We start from the raw sequence: 24,905 nt of genomic DNA, 5'->3' as shown, positions 1-24,905 counted from the left end.
GAACTGGGGTGGAGTGGAAAGACGGGGGAAGACTTTGAGTGTAACTCCCGGCTGATTTAGGCTCGATGTTCCCGGTGAGGCTGGGGTTGCCCCCTCTCGCAGTAGAGGGGTGGATTGGCAGTAAGCAGCCAAGCGCCACCAACAGGCCGCTCAGCAGCAGCCGCACAAGCACCACACAACTCGCTGACTCCAAGAGGGAGCGCTACAGAGAGCCGGAAGTCACTCGGCGGGATCGGTGTCGCTGAATTCTCGCGAGAGGGACCCCCACTTCCTCCCTCTGCTGCTGCTTCCTCTTTTCCCCGCCCCCTTCCCTTCGCCGTCCCCCTCCCCCTCCCGGGTCGGAGTGTCCCTGCGCCCCACGGGCCAGAGCAGCGGCGAGAGCAGCTTTCCCCGCTCCCTCCCCTTCGCTTCACTCACCCCCCCGCCCCCGCCGAGCGAGGAGGAGCCGGAGGAGAGAAAGATGGCGGCGGCCGCCAGCACCCGCGGGGCCGCGGGGCCGCTCCGAGGAGCCTGAGAGACCCACGGACGCTTCGCGGGAAGACGCGGCGGCGGAGGATGAGCCTGCAGAGCGCGCAGTATCTCCGGTGAGTGCCGAGCCAGCCCCGTTCCTCCGGGGAGCTGGCCGAGGGTTGGGGCACGGAGCAACAGACACAGAGGTGGTATGTCCGCGGTGGCGGGGGAGTCGCTGCCTTCTGTCCTTTCCCGGCTGGGAGGTGGGGGCTGCGAGGGGATCCGCGGGCGGGGCGGAACGGGTACACGTTTGTCCGTATGGGCTCCTGGCCCGCGGGCTAGCCGAGCTCCGCGAAGCCGGCTCGTCGCTGTGCGGAGAGGGAGGTTGGGGCAGCGTGAGAATGTGTGCGCGCGGGCCGGCCGGGAGGGGTGGGCGAAGGCGCTCGGGAGGCGGCGGCGACCCCGAGTCGTTATAGGTATAGACAAGGGGCCTGACCCCGCTAGTGGGGAAGACGTAGTGCGGTGTGGGATTGGCTGGAGCGAAGCAGGAGGAGAGGACGGGGTCGAAGTCTGCACACCTGGGGTGGGGGTGGGGGGAGAGGGAGGTCTCAGGAAACTGGAACTTGTTCTTCCCGGATTGGGAATACCGAGGAATAGTGTCAGCTGTAGTAATTCGGCGGGGCCGGGGGCAGGCATAAAGAGTGAGAAAGAATGGGAAGATGAGCAAAAGGAGGTAGTATGGACTAGGTTGGGTTCCCCAAAAGGTAATGGGTTGGAATCATTGTAGTCGGAAAATACCATTCTGCGAGTGGTGTGCATTCATTAAGAGTGGTGTAAGGAACTTCTGTTTCGGAGGTAGAGTGACATATGGGTATAGAGTGTGTGTGTAATGTGTGTCTGGGATAGGAGGAGGGTGACAATTGGTACATATTTTAGGAAGGGAGAGATACAGAGATATTAGAATTTAGTGCGTGATGGTGAGAACATAACGAATGGAAAGGCACCAGAAATAGTACAGCCAGAAAGGTTCTCCGCAAGCAAAATAAGAGCTTAGAAGTGGAAGAAAACGGGGTTAGAAATCCTGATTGTGAAGAAAAATAAGGCTGCTAAAGCCTGAGGTGAGTTACTGCTTAGAAAAGAGGAAGGAAGACCTTAAAATGCTTTTTTTTTTTTTTAAGTCTTTCAGGAGCAGAAGAAGGGCAGGCCTTATGGGAAGATGTTTAAAAAAAATTGTTTCATACCTTGTAGAGGAGAGAATTTGACGGGGTAGAGCCTGAAATGGGCAGAAATGTCATTTTAGCTGTCTGTTATTGTTGGGTGCTGTGGAATTGATTCCAACTTATAGTGTCCCCACGTGACAGAGTAGATCTGTCCCGTAGGGTTTTCTTTGCTGTAATCTTCAAGGAAGCAGTTGGCCAGGTTTTTCTCTTTAGCGAAGTGAAAGTATTGATGTGTGAGTGGATCACTACGTGCACATTGCAAGAGGAGGAGGTATTAGTAAGTGACGCAACAGGGTGGCTACCCTACTTTTCGAGAGTGTAGGGAAGAGGGAACGATAAGATCTTAAAATTACGGTTGAATGCAAGAGTATAACAGAGATAAGATTCCCACAGTGTGTATGTCCAGTGACCATAGGAATGGTACCTGTACGTTGAGGTCTTTTTTTTTTTCTGTTATCCTTTTTTGTGATTATCGTTTTAATATTTAACGTGTCAGATGAACTTAATAAATACAACTATGGCAAAGGCCTATGGTAGGTGCTACAGGGGGATATGAAAACCATTGGGACAGTCCTTAATCTTAAGGAATTTATAGTCTGGTATCTATTAGGTGAGCACGTAAGTAGCAACACAGCCTATAATATGGTAAATATCGTGAGAGATACTAAGTCTTATAGGAGTGCAAAGACAGGAGATTGCCTGAGCAATTGAGGAAATAAGGAAAGGTATCCTTTGTTCATTTGCTCATCTGTACACTCATGATTCATCAGACATTTTGTTTGTCACCTGTATGGGAAGCATTGTACCAGTTGCTGAGAATACAAAAGTAAGAACCCCACCCTGCTCTGAACAGAGCTTATAGTTTGTTAGACTTCAAGGAGCAAATGGCACTTTTAAAATGGGCTTTGAAGGGTAAACAATATTCTGACAGGTGTCCATTGAGGAGAAGGGGTTTCAGATGGAAAGAAACTATAAGTAGAGCTACGTAGATAGGAACATGGATGTGGGGGAGGGTTCAGGAAATGAGTCCAGTTGGACAAGAGTGCAGGTTAAACTCTAAGCTGGAAAAGCTTAGAGTTCTATAGATTATCAAGTTTGGCCCTTTCTTTTTACAGATGAGAAAAGTAAAGCTCGAAGAATCTAAAATTGCTGAGGGCCATATGGCTGATAGGTGAGAGCCCTATAGCTCAAATGTAGGTCTTCTAACACCAAATTAGCTATGTTCTGCATGTCTGGGTTCATAATTCTCTCAATGAATACTGTATTTTAGGTTCAAAGGATACAATGGTGAACAAAAGTGACAAAGTCCCTACTTTCATTGATTCTAGTAGAAGGAGGCAGTCAGTAAACATATAGACAGATATGTATCAGATGGTGACAAGTACTAGGAAGAAAAATAAGGTAGGGATATGCTGTTTTGTATAGACAGGGTGGTCAGGGAAAGCATATTTCATAAAGTAACCACGTATGAGAGGGTTTCGAGTACCGTGGTCAGTAGTTTATAGTTAAAGTGGGTAGACAGTGGGAAATCCAAGGTGATTTGTTCAGAAGGGAGCTCACATATTCATAGCCATGTACTAGGAAGACCGATCTGTGTAACAGTGGAAGTGAGAGCTAGAAGTACAGTGGCGATAGTAGTACTGGAAAGGTATGATGAAAAGCAGTTTGGGAGAGTGGTGGTATTTTAATGGGAAACTCGGTTGGCTGTGAGAGGCTCTGGTGTTGATGGACGTTATTTTTTATGAATTATCCTCAGGTCGTAGAATCAATGGTAGACAACGTGAGGTGAATAGAATTCTTCGAAGAAGTGAGAAAAGGATAAGAATGAATAGTGTTTAAATAACCCATATTTTCCAGCTACAATTGAACCGGCAAAGTGGAGGAGGCTGGTTGTTTGTGGTTGTTACATGTTCTTGAGTCAATTCCGACTCATAGCGATCCTGTAGGAGGACAGAATAGAACTGCTCATCAGGTCTTTTCTCCAGTAGAACTGTTGGTTTCAAACCACTGACCTTTAGGTTAGCAGCTGAACGCTTAACCATTGTGCCACCAGGGCTCTTTGGAGGAGGTATAAGAAAAAGCCTCTTAAAGGTGTTTGGGAGCTGGTCTTTTCTGTCTTCATCATATGAACTAAGTGAAAAAACAAGCCTCAGGGCTGGTAGGAGTTTGGGACTGAGGTGGGGAGTGGGATAAAGAAAGACTGACCAGCGCGAATTTCCTTCCTCTTCCTTTAGATAATCATTCCATTTAAAGCCAGCTGTGGGGAGACTAGAGCGTGTAATGTCTTCAGGGAAGTATTATGCTCACTCTTTTCTTTGATGAAAATGGTACTATTGGTTTTTATAGACAGCTCAAGGAGGATGCTGTGGATATTGCTGAATGAGTGTACCTGGGGTTATAGTGGTTATTCTTTGTGACCTTGACTGTAGGAAGAGGTTTTGTTGCCTACCTTTGTCAGTGGTATAGGACCATGACTGGGCGGTTTTCAAACTGCATAGCTACAGATCTTCCCTCATGTAGTGAAAATTAGTTTTGTCCCAGCTGAATTTTAATTTGCTAGAGTAAATGAGCTGGGCTATCTTGGTGTGGAAATCGTGGAATTGTAGAAATCCAGGAGACAAGATGGCAGTTTCAACAGAGTAAGAACTGAGGACTTAAGGTAGGAGGCCTCAGTCAGATAAAGAAACAAACATAAAGGGGACTGAATTAATCTCAACGTGTAGAAATAGAGCAAAGAGAAGAACAGATAGAACAAAGGCGATATTATGGGTAAGAAAAGATGGTGAAATTTTTTTGTTGCAAAGGAAATGTCTTTTTTTTTTTTTCTATAATAGCAGACAAGATTCCTATCCAAATGAATAAATTGAGAAGTGTTATTTAATGAGAGGATAAAAAATAATACATTCTTACACTATGTAAAAGAAGAAATGGTCCTAGATGTGAGAATTCTGGATGTGGAAATTTACTACTCAAATTGGAGAAAAACTCAGAGTATTTTCTCATTTGATTTATGACAAAATGGAAAGACTTTCAAAGACTTTGACATCTCTGTTGAGTAAAAGGTAAGGGTGTATTGAATATAGTTCATTTGGTGGGTGTGGGAGAAGGGTGAGGATAGGCCACAGATGAGGTAGAGGGTGAGGTATAGTATCATTCTTTAAAAGAATGGTATTTTGAAAGAATACAAATATGGAAATTAAAATATCAAAGTTGGAAAAGCAGAGGTGGGGAAAGTATTGAAGTACCAGACAGGGAAGACATCATCAAAGTTGTTTTGGAAGATGAGAAAGTAAAATAATCATAGCCGTAGGGGAATACCAGTCAGGCAGGTCAGATCTTGTTATAAAAAGGTGGCACAGGTGCCACTGAATGATATCTCTTGGTGCCGTGGGAGGCACTGTTCATACTGTGTTCACACTCCAATTTTCCGCCCTTCACTGTTCTCCTCTTTTTGTCTTTAATTTCTACCTATGCTGTAGACTTTCCACTTAGAGCCACTTGGTGACCAGTGCTAGACCCCTTTAAGGAAAAGATACACAAATTGTCCCTTTTGCCAGAATTTTTTTGCTTTATACCTCTATTAGTGAAGAGCCGAATTCTGCTGGCACACTTCTTTGTCAGAAACTTTGTTACCGTAAGTAGAAGTAATACAGCAGCTACAAGGCTGTTTCCTAGGATAGGCTGGTTAAAGTAGCAGGTAGAGCTTTATCATGGGACAGAGAAGTTAGTGGAAACGTTTGATTGGAATATGTGTACTAAATAGCATAGACTCCAGGTTCTAGAAGAATCTGGTAATATTGGGTTGTGTATTTACTGTCTGGAAGCTTCAAGAAGTACCATAGCACATGCTGACATTAACTCATGTGATCTACAATGCCTTCTTCCCTTTGCCCTGTTCCCCTTCTTCACCAAACACAAGATGTAAAGTAGCTTTGGTCCCAGAAAATTAATGAAATATGGTATCACTATATAAAATTATTTGGAATAAATTACTGTCTCTTGAGGTATGTGAGTCTCTTATTTGTTATAAGACTTTATTTGTTAATAGTGTTTTACCTGCTTGGATATTGACTGGCTAAATTATTTTGGCAGTTAATTTCTGCTTCCCTTGTGGTTTCAGTTGGATTCAAAATTTATACTTCCTGTCCTAGCTTGTTTCATTTCTTTGCATTCTAACAGCTGCTGTGTTCTACCTTAGTGGTAGATGAAGCAATTGTCAACTTTTTTTTTTTTAGTGGATATGTAAAGCAACTTTTTTATGAGGCAGTTTTGGAGCGAAGGGTGGTTCAGACTTCAAAAAGTCTACTTTGCTTTATACTGGAGGAAAATTGTTTGCTGTCTCCAACTACATCTCTGACCCTGGATAGCCTTTTAGATTTTTGTTATTAGTGGTATGAACGAATACCTGAAAGTTTAGGTAAGTTACCTTAACTGACTAATGTTGTTCAGAAGATAAATTGCTAAGCAGATACCTTACTGATAGTGGATTTTTCATGTGGATATGTTTGCAATGCTCATCATATATTGCCATTTAAGTTTTGCAGTCCAGCTGTAGTTTAGTAGTTGTGTTTTTGTGACTAGACTTAACAGTGGTCTGGGAGATTGTAACTAAGAAGGGCTAATCAGCAGTTCCAGGAAAATTATAGGGATGGAGTTTTGGCAAATGTCACTAAGTAAGTGAGAACTTGTAAGCAGCTCCTTTCTTGTTAGTGTGTAAGTGGAGCTGAATAAGAAGGTTGCTTTCACTCTCCCTTCGACCCAATTCTTAGCTGGTGGAGAGAAGAGGTGACTCTCTTCATTGTTGAAGAAAGCTTTAGGAATCGTAGGTAGACTAAGTTCAGTTTTTTGTTTTCCTCGTCTGCTTCATTTAGAACAGAATTTCTCAACCTTGGCACTTATTGACATTTCAGAGCAGATAATTCTTTGTTGTAGGGAGTTGTTCTGTGCATTGTGGGATGTTTAGCAGTACCTGGCCTCTACCCACTAGATGCCAGTGTCATTCCCACCCGTTTGTTACGGCCAGACGTGTCTCCACACATTGCCTGAGGTGCAAATTCACCCCCAGTTTAGAACCACTGATTTAGGAATATATGTAGGAAAGGTATATTGTATATGCACGGTGTGGGTTCGTTTCTTATTTTCTCCTCCTCCAAGCCACCAATTAATTCTTACGCTTCTCTTATCAGGTATCTCTGAGGTAGGAATTGGCTAGTTACCACATTTAGAAGAGTCCCTGGGTGGCACAAACTGTATACCCAACTAGTAAAGCCCACCTTTATACCCAAACTACTAACTGAAAGGTGGGTTGGTGTTTCAGACCCACCCAGAGGTGCCTCAAAATAAGGCCTGGCAATCTGCTCCCAAAAGGTCACAACCATGAAAACCTTCTGGAGCACAGTTCTACTCTGCAACACATGGGGTCGCCACTAATTGGAATTGACTCAACAGCAACTGATAAAACTGGTAATCATGTTTAGACTTTACCCGTAAACGCTTGTACATATTTAAATTTTTTTAAGTTTATTTTACTGGCAATTATTGAATACTTAATATGTACAGAACACAATCATAGGGGTTTTGCCAATGGGAAACTCAGATACTAGAAAAAGACTTACGTAACTGTAATAGCAGATGAATTGGTAAGTGCTGATAGGAAAACAGTGATACTGTGTGAATATAGGGAAAAAGGGACTTAACTCCAAAAGAGCTGGAGGTGGGATGAGGAGGGTTTCTTGGAGGGGTTGAGATTTGATCTGGATCCTGAAAGATGGCTGGGACTTTTAATCGTGGATATTGGGCACATTGACATTCAGGCAAAAGGAATAGCTCATGGCTTTTTTATTACGTATTTACAAAATTTCATTCATTCCCGTTTAATACATGGCATTTGTATTTTGATCAGACTTTTCTGAGTTGTTCTTAGATAAAATAGGTTTATGGACAAAGTAGAGAGTTGGAAGTGGTAGTTCTGCGGAGTTGATGTCTGGTATGGACACTGAAAAGGGAAAGGCATTTTCGTTAGGTAACTTCCTATAGAATCCCTTCCTTAATTGTGCTCTTGATTCTGTACCATTCCCGTTGAGCCTTATTTTAGTTGTGCTGTCTCTCTCTTTTAATCTCTTTAATTACAATATTGCCATTTACTAATCTTCTTCTCTGGGAACTAACCTAGATTTTTCCATAAAATTTTTTTCCTACTCCTGCCTTCCCTTTAAGCCCTGTCCTTTATGGCTCTTTTAAGTTTGTCCTATACTGTGTTTTTCCTTTTATTTACCTTCTACTTTTCCTTAATCCCTTGTAATCCAGCTGTTTTTTCTTAGCACTTTATTGGAATTGATATTTCCAAAGGTACCAGAGACCTCCTAATGACCAAATTCGTCCTTAGATTGTTTTCCTTTCTCTGTCATACCCATAATTTAGTTTTCCTTGCCATCTTTCTGTGTCCCTTGTTATCGTATCTATTCTTCTCACCAGTAAGCATTCAGTTTAGGCCAAGGCATATGCCAGGTCCCCGGGAATAAAAAAGAGAACACGCACTTAAATAGATTTATCAGACTGAAAAGTGAGTGCATAATTACCACACGGTTTGTACCTGCTATGGTATGCACCAGGGCCTTATGGGAAGTTCTTGAGCACTGTTGCTTTTAGCACTGAGATTCCAGGGTTGTGATTATCCCACCTCTTATTTAGTTTTCTTGGTCCACCTCACCTCACTAGCTCTATATTTGTTTTCCTCAGATATCACATGTATTCCTGGAACTTTTGCTGTCACCACATCATCATTGTTTAAAACCTCTCAAGCATCTACTTAGTACAGATCATTTTGCTGGGTCCCGCGGAGGCAAGTTGGTATATCATTCCTGTCATTCAGAGAGTTCATAAACTATTTAATGAAATGGCGTAAACGTAAAATAATGTACGGCGAAGTGCAGTGGAGTGAGTGTGGTGGTTGAGAGCATGGTCTCGTGAGCAAAAAGGCCTGGATTCAAAGCAAAGCTCTGCCACTTCTAGCCATGTTACCTTGGGAAAGTTACTTAAACATTCTGTGCCTCAGCTTCCCTATCTGTAAAAGTGGGGGTAGATAATAGTATCTACCTCATAGAATTATAAAGAGCAAATGAGTTAATATGTGTAAAGTGTTTGTAATAGTTCTGGCACATGATAAGCACTATATAGGTTGATGGTGGCTGGTTTGGTTTTTGGATTAAATAAGTTTTAGGTAGGTAAGAGGAAGACCCTCAACGAGATGGATTGACACAGTGGCTCCAACAGTGGGCTCAAACGTAGTGATGATGGTGAGGATGGCGCAGGATGGGTAACATTTCGTTCTGTTAACCATAAGGTTGCTATGAATCAGAACTAACTTGATGGCACCTAACTACTACAGCAGTACCTGGAAATTTTATATCTCTGGTACTAACTCATTTGATAATTCGCACCTCTGCCTTCAACACATTTCTAATTTTAAAAGTCTTACTGTCATATCAAATGCAGCACTCTTACAAGTAAACTCTTTATCCTTCTTGTTTTCATCTCCCCACGTATTCCCCGTGTATTCTCATTTTCTTTATTAGTGCTGCCCCTCACCCTTCTCCCAACCTCAGGTTCAAAACCTTATGGTTATCTTTGGTATCGCCAGTCTCTTCCACGTGCACATCATTTGGAAACGTTGCCTTCCTGTCGTCTCTTCTTTTTCATTGCCAGCACTGTCAACTTTATACCCATACTGTTGAAATAGCCTCCCAAGTGGTACCTTGTCTGCACTTCTGGCAAACAGCAAGAAGAAAGTGTTAACTTTGGGTCAGATGGATTTGAGTTTTAAACACTACCTGCTACGACCTCTGTTTTTGTACTAACAACTTAGCATCTCTGAGCCATTATTTCTTTATCTTTAATATGAAACAGTGATCTCATAAAATTGCTGTCAGTGTTAAAGAACAAAGGTATACCTGTGCTTTAAAAATTCTGGTTCTCCTTCAAGCTCTCTACTGCCTGTCCCCTAGCCAGTTATTCTTTTGCATTGCTTCTATATTAATATTCCTGAAAAAGGAATATTATTTTGTGTATAGCTCCCTCTTGCTTAAACTCCTTAGCCTAGCATTTCTGGCTTTCATAAAATGGTCCTCATCTACCTCTGCCACCTACCACCCATCTTTCAGTTTGTCATACTGTGATGGCTTGCGTGTTGCTGTGATGCTGGAAGCTATGTCATTGGTAGTTCAGATACCAGCGGGGTAACCCATGCTAGACAGGTTTCAGCGGAGCTTCTAGACTCACACTATTAAGAAAGGCCTAGTGATCTCCTTCCAAAAATTAGCCAATGAGAATCTATGGATCACAACAGAATATTGTCCAGTACAGCGCTAGAAGATGAGCCCTCTGGGTTGGAAGGCACTCAAAATACACAGTGGCTACAACAGTGGATGATGAAGATGGTGCAGGATCGGGCAACATTTCATTCTCTCGTAATGGGGTCACCAGGAGTTGGAGCCAATGTAATGGCAACTAACACCACCACCACCTCTGCCACGTGATATGTCGTTGTTCTCTGGCGGGAACGAACTGCCCTAGCCAGAGTAACGTGCTCATTGTCTTCTAAACATGGCGTATCCACACCTGCTTTAATCTCTCTTTCCAGGCCATTTCTTCTATAGGACATGCCATCATCCACTACCTTAGCTTAAGCCTCACCTTCTGGGTGAAAACTTCCTTGATAACGCTAGTGATTTCTGCATTCTTGGAACCCTGTCTCTTAGTTTTTTGGTGCTTATAAATTCTTAGTTTTTAATGATCTCTTTTTTTTATATAACCGATTTATGTCCGCGGTTAGACTGAGTATGATAGAGACCATGTCTTAAGATTTTTAAAATGAACAATGTACACATTGGTTGCTGAATAGAATTTTCATGCTTTTGTTTTTGCAAAATATTTGTGAAATACTTACCATGTACTGGAGCCCTGGTGGCACATTGGTAAAGAGCTTGGCTGCTCACCAAAAGGTCGGCAGTTCGAATCTACCAGCCACTCCTTGGAAACCCTGTGGGACAGTTCTGCTCTGTCCTCTAGGGTCGCTATGAGCTGGAATCAAGTTGACGACAGTGGGTTTGGTTTTCTGTTGTTGTTGTTGTTGTTTTTTTTTTTTTTTTTTTTTTTACCATATATTGGTTCCAATCTCTGAGATGATAAACACAAATGAACTAATCCTTGTTCCTTAGGATAGTGATCTCTTGGGGGAGATGGGTGTTGCCATAGATATTTCAGTTAATATGATAACTGCTACATTAAATATTTTCAAGGTATGCCATGAGTATACTGAGGAAGTGGAACTTTTCCTTCCTGGGAGGTTTGGAGAAGGTTTCTGGAGTTGAACCTCTGAGCTCAGTTTTAAAGTATGAGTAGGATTAGCCAGGTGAAGAAAGATGGGAAGAGCTTAGCAGACAGAGGAACAAAGTTAGTAAAGGCCTAGAGGCAGTATGTTTTAGGAATTCTAAGAAGTTTGGTATTAGGAATGAGTGAGAGTTCGGTTGATGTTAACATCATGATCAGATGAGACTGGCAGTTAAGTTGTTGTTGTTCATGCCATCCAGCTGGTTCAGACTCACAGTGACCCTGTGTACAATAGAATGAAACACTGCCTGGTCCTGTGCCATCCTCCCAATCATTGCTGTGTTTAAGCCCATCGTTGGAGCCACCGTGTCAGTCCATCTCATCGAGGGTATTCCTCTTTTTCACTGACCTGACACCTTATCAGGCGTGATGTCTTTCTGCAGGGACAGGTTCCTCCTCCTGATAACACGTCCCAGGTATGTGAGATGAAGTCTCACCATCCCCTCTTCCAAGGAGTACTCTGGCTGTATTTCTTCCAAGGCAGATTTGTTCATTATTCTGGCAGTTCATGGTATATTCAGTATTCTTCACCAGCACCATAATTCAAGGACACCAGTTCTTCATTCTTCCTTATGCATAGTCCAGCTTTTGCATGTATATGAGGTGATTGTAAATATCATGACTTGGGTCAGGTGTACCTTAGTCCTCAAGGTTACATCTTTGCTTTTCAACACTTTAAGAAGGTCTTTTGTGGCAGATTTGCCCAATGCAATATGTTGTTTGATTTCTTGACTACTGCTTCCATGGATGTTGATTGTGGATCCAAGTAAAATGAAGTTAGGTTATATGATGTAAATTAAAGAGATTTTGATTAGTCCCTGTCTTACTCTGCATTTCCTTTGGGAGTCTCAGGTTATTGTTTAGAAAACAAGGTCATTAATCTTCTGGGAGCAATTTATATTTGAATGGCTGGTGTTTATTATATATGTTCCTGCTGGAATAGGGAGATACAAGAGAAAGGTATTTTTTGCAATGTCTACAGTACTTTCTTTGAGAATACATAAGGTTTCAGATTTTTTCCCCCCTACCTTTGAAAGTAGTCTTATCTTAGTTAAAAATAGTCATTTGGAACATTAGTAAATTATTACGTGGGAGATGATGAGAGTTTTAGTAAATAAATTAATTCTGAAAACAATTTTGGCATGTGTTATTGATTGAACCCCCCCCCCCCGCCAAAATATGTTTTGAAATCCTAACCCCTGTACCATGACCTTGTTTGGAAATAGGAACTGTCCTTTGTTACGTTAATGAGGTCATGCAAGAGTAGAGTGTGTCCTAAATCTAATCTCTTCTGAGTTATAAAAGAGCAGAATAGACACAGAACTCATAGAGGGGGAGGGGAAGAGGAAGACAGATAATAGAAATAGATGCATCTACAAGCCCAGAAATTGATAGAATTGCTGACAGCTACTAGAAGCTGAAGTAGACAAGGAAGGACCTCCCCCTAGAACCACTTCCTGAACTTGTGAGTAAATAAATTTCTGTCCCTTAAAACCACTCACTTGTATTTCTGTTATGGTAGCAGTAGGTAGCTGGACGGGCTAATGTTGATAAGGACATGTTTCGTAGAATACTTACCTGTTGAGATAAAGAAACGTGGAATGAAGAAGGAGCTCTGTAGCATTAGGGGAATTAGAAATCTTTAATTACTGAAGTTAAGTGACGTCTCTTTGGATTTAACTTAAGTCTGTCATAAAGAAAAAAGATTTTGCAGACCCTTTTTGATGATTAACATTTAGTTCTTATAGCTCTAATGACATTTTTTTTCTCCAGTGTCTGTTTTGGAACCCAGGTGCCACAGTGGTTAAGTGTTCGGTTGCTAACCAAAAGGTCAGCGGTTCAGATCCACCAGCTGCTCCTTAGGTACCCTATGGGGAGTTCTTCCCTGTCCTATAGGGTTGCTATGAGTTGGAATTGACTTGACGGCAATGAGTATACAGTACAGGCATACCTTGTTTTATTATGTTTCACTTTATTGCGCTCTGAAGATAGTGTTTTGTTTTATTTTACAAATTGATGGTTTGTGGCAACTCTACGTTGAGCAAGCCTGTGGGTGCCATTTTTCCAACAGCATGTGCTCACCTCATGTCTCTGTGTCACATTTTGGTAATTCTCACAATATTTCAGACTTTTTCATTATTGTTATATCTGTTATGGTGATCTGTGATCAGTGGTCTTTGATGTTACTATTGTCCTTGTTTTGGGGTGCCATGAATCATGTCCATATAAGATGGTGAACTTAATTGATAAATATTATCCAGAAAACCTTCGTGGCATAGTGGTTAAGTGCTACGGCTGCTGACCAAGAGGTCGGCAGTTCAAATCTGCCAGGCACTCCTTGGAAACTCTATCGGGCAGTTCTACTCTGTCCTATAGGGTCGCTATGAGTCAGAATCGACTCGACAGCAGTGGGTTTGATTTTGATAATTGATGAAGGTGGCTACACTAAACAACAGATTTTCAGTGTAGATGAAACAGCCTTATATTGGAAGAAGGATGCCATCTAGGAGTTGCATAGCTAGAGGGGAGAAGTCAGTGTCTGGCTTCAAAGCCTCAAGTGGTAGGCTTACTCTCTTGTTAGGGACTAATGCAGCTGGTGACTTTTAAGATGAAGCCCGTGCTCCTTTACCATTCTGAAAATCCTACGGCCCGTAAGAATTATGCCTAATCTACTTTGCTTGTGCTCTATAAATGGAACAACAAAGCCTGGATGACAGTGCATCTGTTTACGACATGGTTTACTGAACATTTTAAGCCCACTGTTGAGACCTACTGCTCAGGAAAAGATTTTTTTCAAAATATTACTGCTATTGACAACGCACTTGGTCACCCAAGAGCTCTGATGTGAATAAACAAGGAGAGTAATATTTTGATGCCTGCTGTAACACAACATCCATTCTGTAGCCCATGGATCAAGGAGTAATTTCAACTTTCAAGTCTTACTATTTAAGAAATACATTCCATAAGGCTATAAAAAAAAAAAAAAAAAGGCTATAGCTGCCTTAAACTGTGATTCTTCTGATGGATCTGGACAAAGTAAATTGAAAACTTTCTGGAAAGGATTCATCACTCTAGGTGCCATTAAGAACATTTGTGACTTCTGGCCAACATGGTGCCATAGAAGCATCATGCTGTCCCTCCACAGCAAAGACCCGAAAAACTAAGTAAAACAGAGGCAAACATCATTCCTGAAACCTGAAGTGCCAAATGAAGAGAGAGAGAACTCAGCCAATCGCTGAATGGAATAAGAAATTGATAGAGGATGGAGAGCAATGAGAGATACATATGGAGGGCCCCATCAGCTAACCAGCACAAATCTACCTTCTTGGACTCCAGTTGGGGATCAGCATACAGGAAGCACGGGAAAGCAGCTGCTCAGAACTCCCAGCAGGAGATAGAGCACCCGGTAACCAGTGATACATGCTTTCCCACCGCCATTCTCTCCCTGCTGCTGTTCCTCTGAGCTTGCTGACTGGCCAGCCAGGAAGTGCAGCATCTGTGTAGCTTGGATTCGCCCCACCCACGTCAGAGATCGGCTGACAGGGAGCATGGGAAAGCAGCTTCACAAAGCTCCCAGCAAGGAGTGATATACACTTTCCTAGCCATTGCCCTCTCCACGCCCCCCGCCTTGGGCTTCCTCCACTACCCGCCAGGCCAGCCCCAGTCTCTTGGCTGGGAGGCAACTGCTTTGGCCTCAGGCTGCTTGGATTCACCCTGCCCACACTGGCCAGGCGCCTGAGCTGGTGTTGGTTCTTTCCGTCTCTTGTTTTTTTCTGTGCCTCCTACCACCTCCTCATCTTTTCTCTGAAACACATGGCTCCATGTGCCATCTTTGCTGCTGCTTGAAAGGCTGTGAAGCCACACTTCACTGGGGAACTACTCCTCCGGCCCGCAACACCACCATGCTCTTGGGATCCCTTGGGCTTTTTTCCCCTTGTTTTGCTTTGTTCTGTTTTGTTTTCTTTTTCTTTTTGCAGCTTGGGAGCCTCTTCTAGCCAGGCTGCACTGCACGCAGTTTAGGAGCCACTCCCACCGTCTGCGCAGCAGCATAAGTAGGATCCCTGGGGACATTTCTTTTTTTCTTTTTTCTGTTTCCCTTTCTGTCTGTCTTCATTGTGCAGTTCTTGTCTCTCTGTACTTATCTTCTTTTCCTATCTCCTGAATACCTACCTGGTGCTGTGTGATATCTATACCCCCTCTAGCCAGGCTATACTGCACAGCCTGGGAGCCACGTCCCCAGTCTTAGCACCCCCACCGGTGGGACTCTGAGACTCCTGGGGGCTTTTCTTTTCTAAATTTTTATCTAGTTATTTTTTTCTTTCTTTTTCCCTATTTCTTTTTGCTTTTCTCCATTTTTTAGTTTCTCATCTCTCCACTCCAACAGCCAGCTCCCTTTGCACTCTTTTTTTTTTTTTTTTCTCTTTGCTTGTTTGTTTTTGGCTCCTGTTTTTCTCTCCTCTCTCTCCTCCTTCCCGTACCCCTATTAGCTCCACACATCACAACCTCCCCCCTCTTTCCTGCTTACCTGCACCAGGCACTGAATATCACACTCCCAAGCAGCACAGGCACAGCCTACTGGAACCTGCCCGGCACTGATTCCTGGCCCACCCTGTCGGCCCTAATACGTGCCACAAACAACCAGTCCGAGCCCCTCCCCTTCAGCTGGACCTGCCCTGCTGCACTACAGCTGAATGACTGGCCCAGCCCATTGGACAAGGAGGTGAAAATATCGCGACTACAGACAAGCAAAGAATGCACAGCCCACCTGCTCAGTCATAAGCAAAGAAAACAAAAAAGCAGGAAAAACAAACAAATTTACTATCAAGAAACAAAGGAAGTAACTACTGAATGTCTCGAAGACAGCAGACAATATCAAAACATATAAAAATACAGGACAGGATGGGTCCAGGAGGTGTCCAAAACACCAGATGACTTTCTAGTAGAAGAAAAGGCACTAGAACTACCTGATAGGGCATTCAAATCTCTGATATTCAAGGCAATCCAAGAGTAGAAGCAAAAAGCAGACAAAAATGAGGAAAAAAATAGACATATTTTTAGAAAAGGCAGACAAATTCATGGAAAATGCAGACAAAAAAAATGGAACAATTCAGGAAAGTAATACAGGAAAAAAATGCCAAAATTCACAACTAGAAATCATACAAAAGCAACAATTATAAATCCAAAAGATAAGCAACAAGATTTCAGAAATGGGCAGTGTCATAGAAGGGCTGAGGAGCAGGTTTGAAACAATGGACGACAGAATCAGCGAAATTGAAGACAGACATTTGGATAGACCTTTGAGGAAAAATTAGTTGAGGAAAAATTAGAAAAAAGAACGAAGAAAAATGAAGAAACCCTGAGAATTTTGTGGGATACAATCAAAAGCAAAAATTTGCTAGTGATCGGAGTTCCAGAACAGGGAGTGAAAACGGAAAACACAGAGAGGATCATTGAAGAATTCCTGACGGAAAACTTCCCTAATATGAATGATGAAAAGCTGACCATCCAAGAAGCTCAGTGAACTGCACATAGGATAGACCCCAAAAGAAAAACACCAAGACATATCGTAATCATACTGGCTAAAACCAAACACAAAGAAAAAAATCCTGCGAGCAGCCTGAGAAAAACAAAAACTCACATACAGAGGAGAAACAATAAGACTAAGCTCTGATTATTGAGCAGAAACCATGCAGGCAAGGAGACAATGGGATGACATATATAAAACCTTGAAAGAAAAGAATTGCCAAACAAGAATCATATAACCTGCAAAACTTTCTTTCAAATATGATGGTGAAATTAGGACATTTCCAGATAAACCAAAATTAAGGGAATATGTAAAAACCAAACCAAATTTAGGAGAATTAATCAAAGGAGTCCTTTAGTCTGAGAACAAACAACATCAGACCACATCCTGAATCCAGGACTCAAGATTGTACCAGCCAGATACCAATCTAGGAGATGAACTCTGAAGGACTATCCAAAACCAAGACAACTGCAACAGGGAACCAGAGAGGTTAATCTGTAAGTGACAACAACGTCAGAACAATAAAAGAGGGAATAAACGGTATAGGTATAGAACTCTCTAATGGAGAAGAAGGCAAGGCGATACCAAGTAATAATAGACTAGTTCAAACCTGGGAAGATACAGGTAAATTTCAAGGTAACCACAAAGAAAGTTAACAAACGTACTCATCAAAATGAAGAAAAACAAAGTCTCAATAAAATCAAAATCTACAAAAACAAAAGAAATCCACAAACGAAAGGAACTCAGCACAGGACGTTATACTGAGTGAAATAAGTCCATCACAAAAGGACAAATATTGTATGAGACCACTACTGTAAAAACTCAAGGAAAGTTTTACATAACAAAAAGAAACAATATTTCATGGTTACGAGGCGGGGGAGGGGTAGGGATGGAAAAACACTTAATGGACAAAAGATAAGCGGTAACTTTAGTGAAGGGCAAGACAGTACACAATACTGGGAAAGCCAGCACAGCCTGTACAAGGCAAGGCCATGTAGCTCCATAGACACATCCAAACTCCCTGCGGGACCGAATTGCTGGACCAAGCGCTGTGGGGACCATGGTCTGGGGGAACATCTAGCTCAATTGGCGTAACGGAGTTTACAAAGAGAATGTTCTACATTCTACTTTGGTGAGTAGTGTCTGGGGTCTTAAAGCCCTGTGAGCAGCCATCTAGTATGCTCCACTGGTTTCACCCCTTCGGGAACAAGAGAGAATGAAGAAAACTAAAGACACAAGGGAAAGATTAGTCCAAAGGGCTAATGGACCACATCTACCACAGCCTCCACCAGACTGCGTTCAATACAACGAGATGGTGCCCAGCTACCACCACTGATTACTCTGACAGGGATCACAATAGAGGGCCACGGACGGGACAGGAAAAAAACGTAGAACAAAATTCTAACAAAAAGAAAGACCACACGTGCTGGCCTGACAGACTGGAGAAACTCCGGAGTGTATGGCCCCCAGATACCCTTTCAGCTCAGTAATGAGGCCACACCTGAGGTTCACCCTTCAACCAAAGGTTGAACAGGCCCATGGAACAAAACAAGACTAAAGTGGCTCACCAGCCCTGGGGCAGGGACTGAAAGGCAGGAGGTAACAGGAATGCTGGTAATGGGGAACCCAGGATTGAGAAGGGAGAGTGCTGACATGTTGTGGGGTTGTTAACCAGTGTCATACAACAATGTGTGTACTAATTGTTTGCTGAGAAACTTGTTTGTCTGTAAACCTTCATCTAAAGTTGAATTTAAAAAAAAAAAAAATTGCCTTTGAGTTGATTCCGACTCACCCTGACCCCATGTGTTAAGGTTTTCTTAGTCGTAATCTTTATGGGGCAGATTGTCAGGCCTTTCTTCTGCAGTGCCACTAGGTGGGTTCAAACTGCCAGCCTTTAGTAGACAAGCACAAACTGTTTGCACCACCCAGGGACCCCAGGTACCAGGAATAGATGCTTGAAAATTTTAAAGAGGGTAAGAGTATTTTTATGTAGGGGCAATATGGTAAATCTTCATGGAGGAAATGGGATTTGGGCTGCGCCTAAAAAGTTGAGTGGAATTAAGTGGCGAAATCATGCACAAAGATCAAGAGAATTTAAACTGGCAAGTTAAGTTATGGTTAGATTCTAGACATCTGGAAAGCCAGGCCAAGGAAGCTGGACATTATTATAAAGGCAACAAGGAACTGTAATTGAGGTCCACATTAAGTCCCAGAATTTCAGAGCCAAATATATGACTGATCCATAGCAGAAGCCATGGCAGCTGTCTTGTTCTTCTTTCCAGAGATATACGCCAAACCTCCCTTACTTTCCTGTGGCCTGCTTTCATAGGCCCTAAATTTCAGCTTTTGAAATGCCACCTTCACATTTTTATTCCATACCTGTATGTCACATGTATATTTGTTATTTAATATTTCTCTTTAAGTCTCCTTTGAATTAACTCCTAAGCAAAAAATGATCTCTGACATTATGAGGTGGATATAGATGCTGGGTAAAATTTTTCCAATATACAGTCAAAAAATGCATAACTATTCACATTTCTAAAGTGTCCCAATTGCCACCTAAATATTCATAGTTCCCACTAGCAGTTTACAGACCACACTTGGAAAAACATGGTCCTACTCCGAACCACCACACAGGTCTTTTCTTTCCTGAGTTCACAGCTTGCTTGTCTTTCCACATTTGCTCTCCCATTTTGTTTTGTCCACTTTTGGACTCAATAACTGATGAACGAGGTCCCTGGATAGTGCAGATGACCCACACGCTCTGCTCCTTACCAGAAAGTTGAAGGTTGGAGTTTACTCAGATGTGCTTCCAAAGAGGGGCCTGGCGATCTACCTCTGAAAAATCAGCCATTGAAAATCTTGTGGACATGGGGTTGCCATGAGTTGGGATCGACTCGATGGCAACCAGTAAACTGAAGAAAAAAAAATATTTTGATTCATGCAAGGTGTTCCAAATATCAGCATTAAGAGGTGTTTGGGAGAAGTCGATTCCAGTCCTCATGGAAGACTTGGAGGAGTTTCAAGACTTGACTAGAGGAAGTAACTGCAGATGTGTAGATAGCAAGAGAAGAGTTAGAAATGGAGCCTGAAGATGCGACCGAATTGCTGCAATCTCATGATAACACTTTAACACATGAGGAGTTGCTTCTCATGAATGAGGAAAAGAAGATGGTTTCTTGAGATGGAACCTCCTTCTGGTGATGATACTGTGAACATTGTTGAAACGATAACAAAGGATTTAGAATATTACATAAACTTAGCTGATAGAGCATCCTCAGGGCTTGAGAGGGTTGACTTTAATTTTGAAAGAAGTTCTGTAGGTAAAATGTTACAAAGAGCATCACATGCTACAGAGAAATCTTTTGTGAAAGGAAGAGTCAGTAGATGTGGCAGACTTCATTGTTGTCGTATTTTAAGAAATTGCCACGGCCATGCTAGCCTTTAGCAGCCACCACCCTGATCAGTCAACAGCCATCGGCACCAAGGCAAGACTTTCCACCAGTAAAAAGATTACCACCTGCTGAAGGCTCAGATGATGGTTAGCATTTTTTAAGCAATAAAATATTTTTTGATTAAGATATGTACATATTTTTAAGGCATAATGTTATTATTGCACACTTAATGGACTGCAGTATAGTGTGAACATAACTTTTGAACGCACTAGGAAGCCAGAAAATTCATGTGACTCCTTTATTGTGATACTTGCCTTATTTCGGTAGCCTGGAACTGAACCCGTAATAGCGCCGACGTATGCCTGTAGCCTTTTATAACTGAATTGGCATTTTATAGAGAAGGAAGTTGTGACTTAAGATGATAATGTTAGCTGCCTTCAAGTCCATTCCGACTCGTGACAACCCCATGTGTGTCAGAGTAGAACTGCTCCGTAGGATTTTAAGTCCGTGACCTTCCAGAAGCAGAACACCAGGCCTGTTTTCTGAGATGCCTAAGGTTTGGTTCAAACTGTCGACCTTTCTGGTAGCATTTGAGCACTTAACCGTGTGAGCCCCCCGGGGACTCCTGAGGCTCAAGGTACAGAACCCTTACTAGTGGCAGAGTTGGGATTGGCCTTAACCTGCTTCCTCTTGGCCCATTGCACCTAAAGGGGCGCAGTGACCCTGAAAATGAGACATTTCCTTATTGATATCTACATTTCCCATTGATGCTGTCATGTGATGTATTTGATTTAGATGGCTTACGGTTGGTTGCTAGCAAATCCATGTATTAAAGCATATTTCTTAGAAGTTAATTTTTTTTTTTAGTAATTTCAAGTGTTAATATAAATCTGGTCTTTACCCCTTTTACTATCCTGGTGACATAGTAGGAATTATGGGTCATTAATTTTATTCTCATTGATACAATATGATCTGTGATAATTCCTTCTTTATCCTCACTGTTTTGTCATTGATCATGTTTGCTACCTATCTCCTTCTCAGAAGTTTGTAAAATATTTTATTCTTGAAAAGTGCTTTGCTTTTATGGAAATGAAAGGATAAATGCAAAGAACTGCTTTTGTGACAAACTATGCTGTGTTATGTTAATATAAAAAATAGGTAAGTTAAAATAATTTTTTAATAATTTAGTTTCTACATGTTTAATTCGGTGACACTGATTACGTTCTTTGAGTTATGCATCCGTTTTCACCCTCCTTTTCTGAGTTCTTCTTCCCCTATTAACATAAACTCACTGCCCCCTAAAGTTCCTGTTCAACCTTTTGAGTTGCTCTTGTCAATTTGATCCTGTATAGATAGATCTTAAAAGAGTGTGATGCTTGTGGCAGACATTCTTTATTAGTTAAATTATGCTTTGGTTTTAAGAAGACTTTAGGGCATATTTTTGGTTTGACATTTAAAGATTATATCTTAGGGCAATAACTTTGGGAGTTCATCTAAATTCCATGGCTCCAGAAAATCTGGATTCTGTGGGAATTTGAAATTCCCCCTTTTGATCAGGATTCTTCTGTAGAATCTTGGATCAAAATATTCAGTAATGGTAGCCGGGCCCATCCAGTCCTTCTGGTCTCAAGTTGCAATATTTTTTAAAGGAATTGAACAGATAAATAATATTTAAGCTAGAAGACATGAGTTTTCAAGGCATTAATGCTTAAAAGCATCTAGTTTCATAGAATTTACATTTGATATAAAAAACACACTTGTTCTAGGAGAACTTAAATTATTAAGATCATATTTTTAATTAGCACCATTCCAGTGTGTTTTATGATAACTACTTCTACTATAGAACTGCCTTTACCTACAGTTTAGAACAGATGAAGATAACCTGTCTGAATTTTCACTGAGGAAGTTTGACTATGTAAACCTTGTTTAAGATAAGAAAGTATCTAAATCTTTCATCTCAGTGATTGCAAAATTTGGAATTTTATATGTAGATAGTACCTTGTCATAAATTTGACTCTGAGGAGATATTTTATATTTTTCAAAATTGAAATAGCTCCCTCCTACCCTTCTTGGGCTAGGAAAATAATACATACTTGTTTTAAAAACCAGAAAATTTTGATAATAATAACAGTAAAAGAGAGTGCTAATCTCTGCTCTGGACAATTGGCATAAATCTGAACTGTCCCAGGCTCACAGGAATTTGTAGTCACCCTACTGATAATCTTATCATCCAGGGTTATGTAGCCTTCCAGTTATTTTTTTTTCCCTATGTACATAATCACATTAATATGCTTGTGTGTATGTATGGACATATATACTTTAAAAACTGGGGTTGAATTATATCATATAGCTTTGTAATTTTTTTTTACTTCTTTAACATATTTAAGATATCTTTTCATGTTCATAATTATATCTACAGCGTCATTTGAAATGTCAGTATACTGTAATATGTTGTTTTCAATTCTTAATTGTAAAGAATGCTGTGACAAACATCCTTGAACACACATCATTATTTGCACCTGTTTGTTTAAAAGAATATGCACATTTTAGGGTATTTTGTTAGATGTGGTAGGAAGAATGGTTCCCCCCACCCCCACCCCCCAAAAAAGATGTCAATGTCCTAATCCCCAAAACCTGTGAATATGTTGTGTTACATGACAAGGAGAAATCAAGGTTCCTAGGCAAACTTTTAAGGAGCCCTGGTGGCGCAGTGATTAAGGCGATCAACTGCTAACTGAAAGGTTGGTGGTTTGAAACCACCAGCGGCTCTTTGGGAGAAAGATGTGGCAGTCTGCTTCTGTAGAGATTTACAACCATGCAAACCCTATGGGGTCACTATGAGTTGGAGTCAACTTGATGGCAGTGGGTTTGGTTTGGTAAGGCAACTTTAAAATGAGGAGTTTCTCTGGTTGGACCCAGTGTAATCAAAAAGGTCCTTATCAAGGTAGAAGAGGGAGGCAGAAGAGTATGAACCAGAAGGATGGCATCCTGAGAGAGATTGGTCCAGCCATTGCTGGCTTTGAAGGTGGAAACGGACCATGAACGAAGAGATACTGGCAGCCTCTAAACCAAAAAAAAAACCAAACCCAGTGCCGTCGAGTCGATTCCGACTCATAGTGACCCTATAGGACAGAGTAGGACTGCCCCATGGAGTTTCCAAGGAGCGCCTTGTGGATTTGAACTGCCGACTCTTTGGTTAGCAGCCATAGCACTTAACCCCTATGCCACCAGGGTTTCCGGCAGTCTCTAGAAACGGGAAAAGTCACAAAATAGATTCTCCCGTAGAAAATCTGCAGTGCAGTGTGGCTACACCTTTATTTTAGCCCAGCAAAATCTATTTTACAGTCCGACCTTCAGCACTATAAAAATGATGTGGTGGAGGCCTCTGACTTCCTCTAACTTCACAAGGAGGAAGGAGAATCAAGGTCAACAGCCCAAGGCTGATTCCTATGAGGCAGACGTCAGACAAGCCTCCTTTCTCCACTATCTTTACTAATTCTGACACCTGCTTCCCGCACGTGTGCTCCCTACTTTTCTGCTGAATTTGATAATTTGTTGCAATAGCTACCCAGAACTCCCAGACCATACTGATGGTTATGAGGTTCGTTAGGGAAGTAACAGGTTATAATTCAGGTTCTTGAGCACTCAGGATGCAGTTCTTCTGTCAGGACAGCCTCTTCTCAGTCATGCCCACAGGCACACCTCTTTCTGGCCCTCAGCTTCTGCCCTGCTCAGACAGGTGTTACAAAGTTCTTTTAGCTCTGCTGATAAGTGCCCCAAGGCACCCCACTCCACCAGTAAGCCTCTGCCGGAAGGTGCTCAGCTCTAGCTCTATGGGTCACCAAACCTAGTTCCACCAAGTGCCCGGAGGCACCCTACTCTGCCGGCAGGCCTCCTGCCTGAAGACACTCAGCTTTCTCTCTCCATGGGTGGGGAAGCTCATCACACTGTCTCCTGTCGATCTCCTGCAGCCATTTCTCTGCCGCCGCTTCTCGTTGTTGTCAGTATTACAGCTGTCTCTCTGTTTCCTGGTTCCAGGAGCTTCTCAGAACAGTGATGGTGGGTCCAAAGGACGCACTATGCTCCTTGCTCTTCTTCTTTGGTGGTGGTGAGATCATCTTCTCCTGTCCCTGGGATGGCTCATCTTAAGCGTAGCAAGATGGCAAAACTGACCAGTCCCTTCGTTAGGGTTCCATAGTCCTTATTTGCATGGTCCCACCACCCCATGAACTTTACATTATTAGTAGGTTATCCTTCCCCCTTGGTGGACTACAGTTACCTTATTTGTATAGTCCGTCCCAAATTATTACAAGATCATGGAGAGAAAGGACACATAAAAGTGATCCATCACACCACAAGCATCTCATGTAAGGTAATACATCTCTGTTGTTGTTAGGTGCCGTCAAGCCTATTTCGACTCATAGCGACCCCATGTAACAGAGTAGAGCTGCCCTATAGGATTTTCTTTCTAGGCTGTAATCTTTACAGGAGCAGATCGCCAGGCCTTTCTCCCGGGGAGCTGCTGGGTGGGTTCAAACTGCCAACCTTTTGGTGAGCAGCTGAGCACTTAACCATTGCACCACTAGGGCTGCTTCAGCTACAATAGGAAACTAATACAGTAGGTAGTGCGGAAAAGCATAAGAAAGTTCATACCATTTATTCTAGCCCTCGTGGTGTTTGAAAGTACCTGTTCCCTCACATCCTTACCGGAACTAAGGGTCTTATGTGTCTTGTTTGTTTTTTTTTTTTATAGCAGACCACTTGATGTCTTTACTTGGATTGCATGTGGGCTAATTTATCCCGTACTCTAGCATTTCCCAAAATGTATTCTATTTAAAGTGGAGTTTCTGGAATATGAATAGTGTTAGAATTATGAAACTTCTCATACTGTATGATACTATACTAATGTCTCACTTTTTTTTTTTTTTT

General features: G+C 42.1%; 1 protein-coding gene and 1 long non-coding RNA gene across 10 annotated transcripts in view; both read left to right on the top strand.

Annotated features, from left to right (window-relative positions):
* Nucleotides 1–332: 332 nt before the first annotated feature.
* The window catches only part of SMG7 (SMG7 nonsense mediated mRNA decay factor), a 96,949-nt gene continuing 72,376 nt past the window's right edge, over nt 333–24,905 (top strand). Inside the window, exons 1-3 of one of the 9 annotated variants that reach the window (XM_064276530.1) lie at nt 496–584; nt 4,505–4,732; nt 8,409–8,515. Coding sequence is in view for 2 of the 9 variants with exons in the window: in XM_064276525.1 (XP_064132595.1) it covers nt 4,623–4,732 (110 nt within the window). In the remaining 7 variants the exon portion in view is untranslated. Of the gene's footprint in view, nt 585–4,504; nt 8,516–24,905 lie in introns of all 9 variants that reach the window. The other 8 variants (XM_064276529.1, XM_064276525.1, XM_064276527.1 and 5 more) reach the window with 8 other exon arrangements.
* Nucleotides 15,471–24,905, top strand: part of LOC135228650 (uncharacterized) — a 31,272-nt gene continuing 21,837 nt past the window's right edge. Inside the window, exon 1 of the long non-coding RNA XR_010319383.1 lies at nt 15,471–21,134. This is a non-coding gene — a long non-coding RNA (uncharacterized LOC135228650). The remainder of the gene's footprint in view (nt 21,135–24,905) is intronic.

The sequence above is a fragment of the Loxodonta africana genome, chromosome 25, assembly GCF_030014295.1.
Source record: "Loxodonta africana isolate mLoxAfr1 chromosome 25, mLoxAfr1.hap2, whole genome shotgun sequence".
In the NCBI taxonomy this organism is placed as follows: domain Eukaryota; kingdom Metazoa; phylum Chordata; class Mammalia; order Proboscidea; family Elephantidae; genus Loxodonta; species Loxodonta africana.
Note: the sequence above shows the minus strand (reverse complement) of the source record. Positions and strands in the feature narration are given on the sequence as shown.